The following is a 14,941-nucleotide window of genomic DNA, read 5'->3' on the forward strand; positions in this document are numbered from 1 at the left end:
GGTCACAGTTGCCTGTATGCTGTGTGAATCCACAGCAGTCGTCCTCCATCAATCCTCTCCTGCCCCTATGACACAGAATCAGAGATGGTAAGACACTTACGATGTATGATGTCATGTGACTGTGTCATCTGATGTAAAGGGAAAATTGTTGACAGCCAATCAGGCTGTGAAATATCTGCTTCCCATGTGCACCAGCAGGAAGGCCCAGTCCCTCCTCCACTGACTTATGAAGCCCAGCATACTTCCAACATAATTATTATTAACACATGACTGGAACTCAGTGCTGAAGATCTAAAATCACATTTTTTATCAGGGTTTGTCCTGTGTTGTGTTTATGGTTTTATATGGGGTTGTGCATAAACACAGAGGCAGTGTGTTAATTCAGTTTGATTTGGGACATAAACACAGATACACAGCAACCCTAAGTGTGAGACCCCATGACCATTAGACTGTCAGGCAGCTACACCAGACATAGACAGAGGGGAAACAGCCTAAATGCTGATTAATACTTCTGCGTAGAACCTACATTGTAGGTAGCCGCATACCCTACGCTGTAGCCTGGCGCTGTAGACCTTCCCAGAAATGTAAGTACAGGTGTCAGGTGAAGGTGTAGGGTACGCGGTAACCTACAGCATAGATTCTACTCAGAGGTATAAAACTGTCTGAACCCCACTCTGTGAAAGGCTGCATGCAGTCAAAGGAGTGACTGCAGTCACTCAGGGTCTCTCCCCCCAGGAGGGTGTGAAATGCACAGCAGGGGGTGTGGAAGTGATGCTCCAGCAGACTCACCATCTTTTGTATCCCTCCATGTATATGAAGACAGAGAGGGTCATGCAGAGCAGAGCTTCAGTTACAGTGAACACTGGGATCCACGGGTACAGCTGCGTGTAAACACAGTGAGGCACAGTGGCGCCACCTGGAAGGAAAGCAGGAGAAGTACATTAAGCTAGATGCTTTACCACACAAACCCCAGCACAGCATGGTGACAGGAATCACAAGGGGGTGCTGTTGAGCTGTGGGAGAGGCAGGATTAAGCGACATGTGGACACTGGTATGTGATACTATGCCATGATTTTGGCAACGTCTCAGTGAAGCACCAGGGTCTTAGAAATGGCTTCCCAACCTTCTTCAGACTAACAGATAAAAACAAACTTGGTGTTCAGGACATGATTTTGATCACATTATGATTTGTGTGCTCAGAGCTCCCTCTGTTGGTGATAGAGTTACTGCAATATTTGCTGGACAATACTGGTCCAAATAACGACAAAATATTCAAATAAGTGAATCAAATGATCTACATCCATTCATCCATCCATCGTCCAAATTGCTTATCCTACTGGGTTGCGGGGGGTCCAGAGCCTATCCCGGAAGCAATGGGCACAAGGCAGGGAACAACCCAGGATGGGGGGCCAGCCCATCGCAGGGCACACTCACACACCATTCACTCACACATACACTCCTACGGGCAATTTAGCAACTCCAATTAGCCTCAGCATGTCTTTGGACTGTGGGGGGAAACCGGAGTACCCAGAGGAAACCCCACGACGACATGGGGAGAACATGCAAACTCCACCCACATGTGACCCAGGCGGAGACTCGAACCCGGGTCCCAGAGGTGTGAGGCAACAGTGCTAACCACTGCACCACCAAAATACCGTTTGGTGTGACATTTTTTGGTGTTTTCTCTAGCAAAACATTCATTCTCAACTAATAAGGCACAAGTACTCAGAAATACTGTAGCCCCAGTACTACAAACTTAATGCACAGTGAAAATAAGTTTTGTCATCTGTCGTATTTTTAGTCAAAATTGAAGAATACTTAGTGGTTAGCAGTCAAAACCAGAGAAGTCCAAGTATTTATTACTGTAGTCATCCCAAGATAGATGGATGAGCCTGTGCTCAGACCCCAAGCTGCACTAACAACTGTGTCTAGGTCTCAAAGGAGAGGATAGGATATATGAAAATAAGCATTCTGATGTACTTGTGCAAATGGCAAATGAAACATTGTTTCATTTTAGCGGCGCGTATAACTTAATGAGAATCTCATCAAGACCATGACCTCAACAGCCATCTCTGTGTATGTGGAATGAAATGCCCTGTATCACCATGCCTAATCAAGTTTGAATCCCCTAATTACACCATCTCTAACAATCTAAGTTATATGTACAATGCAATAACTTTCGCGATTCTGTCCTCTATTTTGTTAAGGCTGCATATCTGAGAGTCTGGCCTGTATGTTTGTACTTACAGGAGTCTGGTGTCTTGGCTGTCGCTGGCCTCCTCAGTCCCTTTCCAGGCCCTGTCCACAGCTGGGCTCAGAGTCACGTGGGCCTCACCAGTTCAGTGTCGGACTTTGTCCGACAAGGAACTGGCCTCTTGCGATTAAATCGCCTCATTGGCCGTCGCCTTTGCTCCTCAGCGGGTCTCCTCAAATCAGTTTCCGACCGGGTTTTCCTGGTATCCTGTATACATCTCACCCGCTGTAGGTCTCCTTTGGCCAACGAGGGATTGGTTCCCCTGCCCAGTCTACTTTTTACAATCCTCCTTCTCAGCTGATCTCCATCATCTTCTTGTTTAGATACTTGGCTTGGCATTTCCAGCTGGCTGCTTATCTGCTCTACATTTTCTGTGATGGAGTTCTCAGCTGAACTCTCACTGGGCAGGTCGAGGCTCACTTCAGCCATGCTCACTCTATCGTTCTCCTCCTGCCTTCTGTTCCTCTGTCTCCTCCAGCAACTAAGGAAAGCATACTTCCTTTTCGGGCCCTCATCCTGTCGTGGTCTGGGGTTCTGCGCCTTAGTGCAATGTAAACCCATACTGACTTTCCTTCTCAGAACTAATGTAACTAGTGGCTGCTTTGAAAGTCGCGAAGATTCAAATGTGAAGCTGATAAGGTTTATATAAAAAATCTTCCTTCTCTGACATCACTGACCAGTCAAAGATTCCGGAACCATATAAGACATCTGTTATTTCATTGGTTATAGCAGCACTGGGTTGCTTATTGGTTTTACAAAAAAATATACATTTATTTAAAAAAAAAAAAAAACTGTCTTTATGTGTGTGTGTGTGCGCCTGCAAGAGAGAGAGAAAGAGAGAGAAACGGCATAACCTGGGAAGGCCAAACTTCTCTCAGGAAAGTCTAAGTCCAACAAAATTACTGACTTAAAATATTCATAAACTGAGGAAGGAAAACCTCCCAAGTGGCGTCCAGTTGGGAAAGTTGCCGGTAGCGGTCGCTAATGTACAACACTCCTTTACTGTAAATCTATATACAGTAGATCCGCGAAAAACAGGCCATCGGCGAGGGAGAGAAGTGTCGGTGAAACGGAAAATGAGAAAGGGTGCAACGGTTATTAGCTAGTTAACGATATTCAAGTATTTTTTTTTTTTTACTTTTTTTTATTATTATTTTTTAACGTTATTTGGTCGTTTCATTCTGACACTATGCATACTTTGAAAATAAAACGTTGCTGTATTAAAGTTAAAATCACACCATAATGAACTTCCGGTATTATTTTTGCGTAGTTTTTCTTTTATTTACTTTCAAATAAACACATGAAACTGATGTAAGCAGAAATGGGATGGAGGGTTACACACAGTGTATTACGCAAAGTTAAAACCGGAACCCTAAAGATTGTTTAAGAGAAGATGAATATATTTCAGCTTTTTTAATGAAAAAAAAACGGCATTTTACATAAACTTACATTTATGAAAATAGAATTTTAAATTTAATCATAAAGTTCCTTTTTACTATTGGGTTCTTTAGGAATCCCAAAGTAAACATTCGTTACGGTTAATAAAAACTCTGACATTTGTTTATAGGCGTGTAAGAGAGCGCGCATGACTTGTACTGCGCGTGCGCAATTAACTCCGGCGGGAAGGAGACATTTTATAACGGCGACGTCACGTTTGAAACCTGAACTAGTGGCTGCCGTCTTAACGGTGAGTCAATTAAGCCAAAGTAAACGTTCGTTTTACAAGCGAACACAAGATAGAGAAACTGGCCATGTGTCCATCCTCATTTGATGACGACAGTACTTTATTATTAGGACATTAGCGCGAATTAAAGTGCCGGCTCGATCTACAGTTAACTAACATTAGCTTTCAACATGCTCGCGGCATTCGCCGTTCATGGTTAATATTTATCGTGAAACTTGTTAGCGGTAACTGTCAAGATGTTCGCGACACTTGTATGCAGGCAATGTACTTTATCTGTGAAAACGTTTTCCAGATTTTGCCATCACATCGAAATGCATACGAACCTGGGTAGTTCTAGGTTCGGTTGTGGTTTATCGACTTGTCCTTACGTCAAACATGCGTGCGAAGCACACACCCAAATAAATATTACGTTTGATGTAGAGCTGCTCAGATGGATGGGGTGATGTGTGAGGCTGAGCGATGTGAGCACACATCTCAATTTGCGGAGCTCGTGTGACCATTTCAAATGGCATATAAGAGATGGGAGGAAAAGGTTACATGCACCTTTTCCAACTGAAAAAAAAAATCCTGCGAAATCGTCTTTTATATCCCACATTAGCAGGAAACACAGACTCTCTGGAGAACCCTCCACAAGTTAATTTAATGATGTATCAAGCTGTAGGGAAGACAGTAACATCCATGGCGACGATCATATGCATTTTGATATTGAAGATGATAATGGCAATGATGCAGAAGACACATTTTTGAGGATGCTGGGTAAATTGCTGCTACCGGCCAGCACTAGCTGTTGTTTCAACGGAACTGTCTCTCTACCTCTTTCATGATAGAGTTGGTCAACTTTGGTAAAATTACTGAAATGTAACACAACACAAACGGTGTCTTTCTTTTTTGTTTTTGTTAGGCTTGTTTTGCTTTTCACAAAGTAAACGTTTACATGTTAAAAGTGGTTGTTCCCCCACTTTGGTCAAGTAATTGAGTAATTCCTAAGGTGCAATGAGAATACATTTGTAATTTGTACTTTTCAAGAGAAAATGGTCAACAACAAAAAAAGGTTTGTGAGTAATGGTGTTTACAACAGCTCTAACAATCTGAATTCTGTGTTTCATGTACAATGCAATAACTTTAGTGATTCTGTGTTCTTTTTTGTTAAGGCTGCATATCTGACAGTCTGGCCCGTATGTTTGTACTTACAGGAGTCTGGTGTCTTGGCTGTCGCTGGCCTCCTCAGTCCCTCTCCAGGCCCTGTCCACAGCTGGGCTCAGAGTCACATTGTGGGCCTCACCAGTTCAGTGTCAGATTTCGTGCGACAAGGTACTGGCCTCTTGCGATTAAATCGCCTCATCGGCCGTCGCCTTTGCTCGTCAGCGGGTCTCCTCCAATCAGATTCCGACCGGGTTTTCCTGGTATCCGGCCTGCATCTCACCCGCTCCAGGTCTCCTTTGGCCAACGAGGGAGTGGTTCCCCTGCCCAGTCTACTTTTTACAATTCTCCTTCTCAGCGGATCTCCATCAACTATTTGTTTGGATACCGAGCTTGACATTTTCAACTGGCTGCTTATCTGCTCTACTTTTTCTGTGATAGAATTCTCAGCTGAACTCTCACTGGGCAGGTCAAGGCTCACTTCAGCCATGCTCACTCTATCGTTCTCTTTTGTTCCTCGGTCTTCTCCAGCAACTAAGGAAAGCAGACTTCTTTTTCGGGCCCTCATCCTGTCGTGGTCTGGGGCTCTGCGCCTTAGTACAACTTAAACCCATACTGACTTTCCTTCTCAGAACTGTGTGAGACAGCACAACCTGGGAAGGCCAATCTTCTCTCAGGAACGTCTATGTCCAACTTTTTCACAGAATTACTGGTTTAAAATATTTATTAAAACTGAGGAAGCAAAACCTCCCAAATGACGTCTAATTGGGAAAGTTGCGGGTAGCAGTCGCTACTCTACAACACTCCTTTACTGTATGAACCCACCCAGATGTGGGATAAAGACTGACAGATGAGCCATCAGGCCATATAGGGTTTTCATTGCTCACCGGTCCAGGTTTTGTGCCCTTTTTAGCAGGATAGACCTCTGTGTTGACCTTGGATTCTAGCAGTTTCTGAATGGGACCTGGGACAGGGGTGGCCAGGGCCCCCCGACAACATGCATGGCTGTGTGACCCCTGAAATGCGTTTGATACTTGGGTCTGAAGTAAAACCATTATTATTATTATTATTGTGGCACTGGCAGGTTATCAGAGCTAATTAGCATATCCCAGCATGCTCTGCCGGTATTGAAAGTAGCGTCTGTGTTATTGTCTGACCTACCTGCCTTTCAGTGTTATGTGTGGTCATTTGGTTGTTCTGTATCTGTTAGTCTTTTAAGAGCTTAATAAAATTGGGTGTTTTCCCTTATAACAAGCCTCCTGCTTTCTTGCCGCCTCTGTGATTCTTCGGACTGCCAGATATTGCATTATTATTATTATTTACATTGATATATGTGGGCTAAAATTTGTGTGCTGGAAGTAGGTAAAAGTCGAATGTCAGCATATTTTCCTGATGGACTCTTAATGTGATGGCGCCGGTATTTTGAGTCGTTTCTTAGTGAAAAGTGAATTTAATGACAGCAAACGAATAACCAAACTTGTGAAAGCAGGACTACAGAGTACAGACTGTCTGGGGATGAAATCTGTCTATATCTGTCCCCACAAACTTGTAAACCACCCTCACCCCGTCCCCATCCCATCGCTGCATGCACCAAAACTGCACCCACTGCTTCCCCAGGTTCACTGACACACCAACACTGCACAGTGTCAAATTGAAGATGTCCAAATCCGTGGGACATAGAAAATTTCAAATTTTTCAAATACGATGTCGCTTAATGGGTTTGTGAAATGTAGCAACTAATTTTTGGTTAGTTAAGACATTAGTTTGATTTACTGAATGCCGTTTTCCTCTGTTCAGATTTGAATATATGTGTCCTAAATACTAGGGGGCAAGACCTAAAAGGTATTACTTACTTGACACTGCCACCTGGTGGTGTTGGGATGAGAACAAATAATTTAACAGAACAAAAGTGTTTATAATTAATATAGCAGATATAAGAATATGCAAAAATGAACAATTTCATTACAGCTTCCTCCGTGTTGCCGTACGTTTTATTACCATCGCCACGGGAATTCCGTAAAAATCATCAGCACTCCTGCTGTTATTTTGGGAATATTTTTATTTTCCCCATTGCTGCAGAGTATTGTGGATATACGTAGAATTAGTGCTTTCCCCATTCCTGTGCATCTTGAAAAATGTTTTTTTACTTTGTGCACACAAGAAATTATACTGTATGCACTAGAAAATCACAGCACACTTAACAGCATGTGGACATGGAGTGTGGTGAACACAGCACACACAATTGTACTTCAATCTTAGAATGTCTTGTTACATCGCAATAAAGCATCGTATTCGATTTTCATTTACGTGTTTTAACAGGTGCAAGCCAGGCAGTCCTTAATCACAGATTCATGATGTACAGCACACAGACAGCGATGCACACCGATCATTTGTACAATTTAGGCTATTTCATTATTGGTGTTTAATCTTGTTGATAGTCACGAAAGTGGGCTATTTCACCTCTAATGAGATATGAGTGTCCTTTAATAGCACAAAGGGTGTAATAACTGTTCCAGTAACTAAACCAACATGAGACAGACATCTAGTAAAAGTGTGCTTTGAACAGCAAGTCCTGGGCAGGCAAAGAAAATGATGTTTAAATAATCTTTGTGTTGGTGTTATTATGCCTGTCAAAGTGCAGTAGCTTCCATTTCAAAGCCTCTGCTAAAATCACCCCAGTTTTACCAGCAACCATACAGTACATGTATTTCTTGACTTGTCCACTAACACACCTAGATAATCAAGGTCTCATTGACTTTTTTATACTAATTAAGTTATTTAATTAAGTGATTTGGTGGTGAAATTTAATGAATACATGGAACGGCTGAGGTGCCCCGGAGGAGAGGTTTGGGAACTGAAGCGGTGTTCATCTAGCCACCCAACAAGATATCAGTAATGTTTTGGAGAACACAAGAATTTTCTTTTCATTTTATTATTCATTAATTATACCAAACAAAGCTGTATACCCATTCTATATTTCAACTAGACTTTAAAATTAAAGTGATTCCTGGGGGCTGGGGTTATCTAGATCACATGACTTGTAGAGGTGTGGCAGAGGTCACAGTGGGCTGTATTTGACCTCTGTGTAAATGCCAAGCAGTTGTCGTCCATCACTTCTGGCCTGCCCCTGTGACAGAGTATTACAGAATAATAAGACATTTATGATGCCTTATGTCAAGTGACTTTGTCGTCTGATACAAGGAGAGAACAACCAATCAGGCAGGACCTATTTCCTAAATGCACCAATAAGAAGGCCCTGTCCCTCCTCTACAGTCTTATAAACGGATTACTTACCTCAGTCAAGAACTACCTCTGTTGTCATTCCCATAAGGTCACAATGTATCACAGGACATGTTCACCATGTCAACAAATAATTTCTGAAGGAACAATTGAAATAGTAGTAAAAGGAAAAGTATATAAAGCAGAACTACATACCTCTTCATCATTAAATCTTGTAATCCTTTGTTTTGCTGTGGATCGTTTTAAACCTACAAAAAAATAACATGTCAGGCCACGGTGAACCAAGACAGATAATGAAACATCCAAAGGAGTCTCTACAGCAGGTCAGGAATAAACAGTGTAGAGCATCTCAGCAATACCCCAGGCTCTCAGACCTGAACATGCAGGTCATCTCTGGTGACCCAGGGGACTCACCCTGTCTTTTCCCCAGCCAGTAGGTACCGAGAGAGAGAGGAGCACAGAGCAGAACAGCCGCCGTCACACTGAGCACCGGCACCCAGCTCTGGGTCATCCCTGCTGCAGAACCGCTGGGGGTCCTTATGGTGCCATTGAAATCATCTATATCAGGGACAGTGGGACATTTTCATGGTCATATTCGCTTTGCTGTTGCATACAGAGAAGGTTAATATAACTATTTAGGCTCCTTCCAGTACAGGTCATGGCGGTGAACTGGAACCTAATACAGGCAACATAGACTGGAGATTCCATAGTTAGGATGTCAGAACATCACAGCACATATTGGTTGAAATGTAAATTAGGGCTATATGTATTTATATAAAAATATAATTGGACCTTTATGATGCTGCCTAATCTGTCAATTAAATTTTAATTTTGTTTTTCATACCAACTGAGAACAATGATGTCATAATATTTGGATTTTTTCAGCATTATGATGGCATTTACACATGAGACTCATAATGCTAAATTGGAAACTTGAGGAAAATATCAATTCATATGGTTTCTTATAAGTTTCACATAAGATGATAGGATAAGAACTAGAATTAATTCTTCCAATTTTGTAGGTTGCCGGTTGCACTTAATTAGGACAGGAAAGACAAGCAAATGATTATCTGACAGGATTATACCTGCACTCTTACCTGCAGTCAGGAGCCTAATGGTTAGACCTCCAAAATTGTCAGTTACTTCATCAGTAGCTGTTCCATTGGGTTGAAGTGAAATTCTGAGATATTTTGTGGAACAGTAGTAAAATCCCAGATCAGACTCTGTAATGTTTTTAATAAACAGACTATATGAATTTGATGAGGAGTCCCACACGAAAGCGTATCGAGGATGAGGATTATCCATTAATTCCAAACGAGCCATTTTCAGTAGTGGCTGGTTCTCATGAGAACATTGTCTGTACCAGAAAGTTTCACGCTCATGTTTGACATCACAGTGCAGGGTAATACTGTCCCCCAGTCGGACGATCCTCAGCTCAGCCTCCTCAGACCTTCTCTCCTGAGTGGAGCAGCCCAAACCTGAGGAAGAAGGAGCACGACACAACTGTTTAAGATCAGACCAAAAATCACCATGATCATTCACTAAAGCACACATCTCCTCCATGGCACACAAAGGAATTGCTCATTCCACAAGGTTCTACTGCTGGTCTGGAAATAATGATCCAGTTCTCTTTCTACAGTAATCAGACACTCACCAAGGAGAACGATCAGAGAGATGCACGTCGTGTCCATGACTTACTTGCTGTCTACAGGTGGAGTTTATAGACGATTTTCTTTCCAATGGGCGGACGCATTTAATGTACAAAGATGTAGGTGTCACTAAGTGTCAAGGCAGTGTGACAAGTGTCAGAACTTGAATATTTCCCGTCTGAACTTTTATACTTTTAATTGAGCTTTTACTTTTTATCCTGAAAACCAAAGTTTTGGAATTTCAAGCAGATTTCAGTTTTACCTTTACGTTTAAAGAACTTGTAAGTGAACTGTAAATATCTTCATAGAGTTTGTGTATTTTAATTAGATTATTTGCATTTTAACTTGGAATGTGTTTGACAAATTATACTTGCGAGGCCGTTTAACACAAAACTCACCACTTCTGAGTCTGTGGACCGGTTCTTATCTGTATAAATATAAGATATTGTGCAGTATACGAGTACAATATTTTGCAATATTCTACAAAATTTCATCAAAAAACATCCATCCATCCATTTTCCAAACTGCTTACCCTACTGGGTTGTGGGGGGTCCGGAGCCTATCCCGAAAGCAATGGGCACGAGGCAGGGAACAACCCAGGATGGGGGGGCAGCCCATCGCAGGGCACACTCACACACCAGTCACTCACACACGCACTCCTATGGGTAATTTAGCAACTCCAATTAGCCTCAGCATGTTTTTGGACTGTGGGGGGAAACTGGAGTACCCAGAGGAAACCCCACGACGACATGGGGAAAACATGCAAACTCTGCACACATGTGACCCAGGCGGAGTCTCGAACCTGGGTCCCAGAGGTGTGAGGTGTGAGGCAACAGTGCTAACCACTGCACCACCATGCTGCCCCTCTCTTAAACATTACTCATAATAACATATTTCCATTGAGTGTTATTTATTGTTGTTACATGACATTATATATGTACATGCATACATTTATATTTGGCAATACGGCACGGCTGGTGCAGTAGTCCTCATATCTCACTCACGAAGGCTGGGGTCTCCACACTGTGTGGAACTTTCATGCTCTTCCTGTGTTGTGTGTGTGAATGGTGTGTATGGTTTGGCAGTCAATCCTGGCTCATTCCTTGCCTTAGGTGCTGGACCCTGCATAGGACATACATGGATATTTTTATATTATTCATTTCTACGTGAGCAGCAGTTGCTCTGAAATGCTATTCTGTTGTTTAGTGTAAAAATCTAATGAGCTTCTAGTTTTGCAGTCTGAGGTGCTGCAGATCCCCAACCAATCAGTGATAAGATAAGAAAACTTAAGATAAGACAGATCTTTATTGTCACTATTACAGAAATAGTGAAAAATAGTTTAGCAGCTCGATCTCTGTTTAGCAGAAATAAGAACAACACACAAAAAGAGAGATAGCCATCCTATTACAGAATGAGTGTCTGAATGAAGTGAGTGCAGTATGTTAGTCCATATAAAGGACAGTCATTCAGGGGGGTGGATACTGTCTCACAGAAACAGTCATTCAGGGGGTGGGGGATGGACGCATTTCACTGCCTGTGGGTACAAGCTTTTGTTCAGTCTCTTTGTTTTTACTCTGATTGACCTGTAGCGTCTGCCAGAGGGGAGGGGGGAGAAAAGATGGTGTCCAGGGTGTGAGGAGTCTGATGATTTTACTGGCTCTCTGGTGGAGTCTGCCAGAGTAAATGTCCTTGAGGGGGGGGGTAGTGTCGTTCCGATTACCCGCTCTGCCGCCCTTACCACCCGAAGCAGGGTCTTCCTGTCTTACTCAGTGCAGCTACTGAACCCCACTGTGCAGCAGTAGGTCAGGAGGCTCTCGATGGTACAGCAGTAAAAATTGGTCAGCAGCTTTTGGGGGAGGTGGGCCTGACGCATCTTCCTGAGGAAGTACAATCTTTGTTGTGCCTTCCCCACCTGGTGAGAGATGTTTGTGGACCAGGTGAGGTCGGCAGAGATGTGGACTCCTAGGAACTTGAAGCTTTCCACCCTCTCTACCTCTTCTCCGTCGATGTAGAGGGCAGAGTGCTCAGCCCGCTTGGCTCTCCTGATGTCCACTATCATCTCCTTGGTTTTGGATGTATTCAGTTCCAGGTTATGACTGTCACATCATTGCCTCAGCTGCTGGACCTCCTCCTTGTAGGCTGATTCGTCGTTGTTGTCAATCAGTCCTACAATGGTGGTGTCGTCAGCTAATTTGATGATGGTGTTGCTGGTGTGAATGGGAAAACAGTCCAAAGTGAAAAGGGAATAGAAGAGGGGACTGAGAACACACCCCTGCGGCGTGCCTGTGTTCAGGATGAGAGTGGAGGAGATGTGGTCTCCCATCCTGACGTTCTGGGGTCTGTTGCTGAGGAAGCCCATTATCCAGGTGCACAGTGAGCTGTTGAGGCCCAGGTTGCTCAGCTTTTGAACAAGCTTGTGGGTCGAACTGTATTAACGGCAGAGCTGAAGTCCGCAAACAGCATCCTCACATAGGTGTTGCTGTTGTCCAGATGTTTGAGGGCTGTGTGGAGAGCTGTTATTATGGCTTCCTCTCTCGACTTGTTTGCCCTGTACGCAAACTGATGAGTGTCTGTGTGTGCTGCAGTAGCGGCCTTAATGTGGGGCATGATGAGTCTTTCCAAGCACTTAGTGTTGATGGGAGTTAAAGCGACTAATCATTCAGACAGCTCACTGGGCTCTTCTTCTTGGGCAGTGGAACAATGGTGGCTAACTCAGCAGGTTCAGCTTCCCAATCAGCTCACGGGGGACGATGGTGTTTAAATGCTGAGCTAAAGTCAATGAACAGAATCGGCGTCTTTTTTCTCAAGATGCATCAATGAAGCAATGAAATTGCTTCTTCAGTAGAGCAGTTCGAGCTCAAAGCACTTCATGATGGTTGGAGTAAGTGCCTCAAGGTGCTGGTCATTGACATAAGACAGTGTGGCCTGTTTTGGTACAGATGTGATGGTGGTGGTTTTGAAGCACATCAGAACCTCAGCCAGCTGGTCCATGCCCGACCTGGAACCGGGGATTTCTGTAGGTTGAATCTGGAAAGTGTCGTTCTCACATTTGTTGGGGGCGGCCTGAGTACTTGGTCATTCAAGGGAGGGATGGACCTCCTCACTGGCACCTTGTTCAGTGCATCAGTGAGGGAGGCATCAGTGTCACAAGTGTTTGGTGTGGGTCTGTAGTCGCTGATGGTCTGGAGGACCTGCCACATGCACCGCATGTCTCTCGTGTTGCTGAAGTGACTGTTGTGATTTATTTGATCACGCTCACACTTCCCTTGCCTGATGTCTCAGGACCGGTTGGCTCTGGCCTTCCTGAGCGTTGCCTCGCCTCCTGCTCTGAAAGAAACATCTCGGGTTTTCAGCAGTTTTCCAACTTCTGCTGTGAACCAAGGCTTTCGGCTGGAAAGTGTGGTCATTGTTTTTGTGTCTGTGACACCCTCAATGCACTTGTTTATGTAGCTAGTCACAGTGGTAGCAGTCTCATTGAAGTCTGTGGTTTGGTCCTCGCTAGCAGCTGCCTCTGAAGATGTTCCAGTGCATGTGCTGGACCGAGAGCATCAGCACATTGTTGCTCACCTGCAGCAAGTCCCTGACATTAAAACTGTGCATTGAACGTCTTTAGTACATCAGTGAGGGAGACATCAGTATCACAGGTGTACAGTGTGGGCTTATTGATTTTTTGAGCATAGTCACAATTCACTCTTGGTCAGAGTGCAGCGTCCTGGGTTTTTAGCAGTTTGACAACTTCTGCTGCAAAGCATGACTTCTGGTTGGAAAGTGTGGTGATTGTTTGTGTGACTGTGACACCCTCAGAGCACTTGCTGATGTAGCCAATCACCGTGGGTGCAGAATCTTTGAGGTCTGTGGTCTGGTCACCATTGGCGGCTGCTTGTCTGAAAATGTTCCAGTCCATGTGGTGGAACGAGAGCACCAGGACACCGTTGCTCACCTGCAGCAGGTCCTTGGTCTCAGTGACACAGGGCTGTTTCTGCATAGGCCCAGCTAACAAGTAGTATCTTATCTCATGGAAACCAACGTGCGTGTACATGCATTTTTACCATTCATTCAAGACAGCACCTGAAAAAGACAGAACTGATGGACTGACTTGGTGTTTGCATGACCTTCAACCTGCAATCTTGCGGTCTTTAGAGACTCATACCTGAAACAGGGTTTTCTGCAATCAGCAAGCAACAGACAAACTCATAGGTTTCAGTTATGAACTAGAAGCTGCATTAGAAGTTTTTGAAACACATCCATCCACATGTCCCCCCCCCCCAAAAAAAAAAAAAATACACGTAGCTTCTTACACCAGATTAGGTGTCTGTGTGCACTGGCCTTAGTTACTTGTAGTGTCTGAATGAGAACCATGACATAAATTGCTTGAGTGTGAAGCTCAGAACATACAGCTTCTAGTGAGACTGAGTCTTAGGCGTAATGATACTGTCCTGTGGTCATATTGAAGATGACATAATCACCAGCCAACCAAAATTATCAGCGATTTTAAGTCTTGCTGAGTAATGAGGAAACAATTTTACACCAAGTCATAGAACACTGAAGATCTGCACTGAAAAAAAAATCAATAAAAGTTTTTTTTTTTTTTAATAAAAGATTTTATTGCTTAATAATCATGCAAAATGAGGTTATACAGCCATTTTTACAGTTCAACCAGAGTTAAGTACGTGTCAAAATGAACACATGGAGGAGTGGCTTGCAGAGGTGAGGCTAAGGTCAGAGGTCACAGTTGCCTGTATGCTGTGTGAATCCACAGCAGTCGTCCTCCATCAATCCTCTCCTGCCCCTATGACACAGAATCAGAGATGGTAAGACACTTACGATGTATGATGTCATGTGACTGTGTCATCTGATGTAAAGGGAAAATTGTTGACAGCCAATCAGGCTGTGAAATATCTGCTTCCCATGTGCACCAGCAGGAAGGCCCAGTCCCTCCTCCACTGACTTATGAAGCCCAGCATACTTCCAACA

At 43.6% G+C, this 14,941-nt stretch overlaps 1 protein-coding gene across 2 annotated transcripts in view; it reads right to left on the minus strand.

Moving 5' to 3' along the window:
- The window catches only part of LOC125720411 (uncharacterized), a 74,139-nt gene that overhangs the window by 49,367 nt on the left and 9,831 nt on the right, over positions 1 to 14,941 (minus strand). The window contains exons 2-5 of one of the 2 annotated variants that reach the window (XM_048995818.1): positions 9,416 to 9,796; positions 8,733 to 8,876; positions 8,514 to 8,566; positions 7,874 to 8,205 (exon numbers count right to left, since the gene is read on the minus strand). In XM_048995818.1, the coding sequence (XP_048851775.1) occupies positions 8,137 to 8,205; positions 8,514 to 8,566; positions 8,733 to 8,876; positions 9,416 to 9,796 (647 nt within the window). In that variant the 3' untranslated portion in view covers positions 7,874 to 8,136. Of the gene's footprint in view, positions 1 to 7,873; positions 8,206 to 8,513; positions 8,567 to 8,732; positions 8,877 to 9,415; positions 9,797 to 14,941 lie in introns of those variants that run through there. The other variant, XM_048995819.1, reaches the window with a different exon arrangement.

Source organism: Brienomyrus brachyistius, chromosome 25 (genome assembly GCF_023856365.1).
Source record: "Brienomyrus brachyistius isolate T26 chromosome 25, BBRACH_0.4, whole genome shotgun sequence".
Classification (NCBI taxonomy): Eukaryota; Metazoa; Chordata; class Actinopteri; order Osteoglossiformes; family Mormyridae; genus Brienomyrus; species Brienomyrus brachyistius.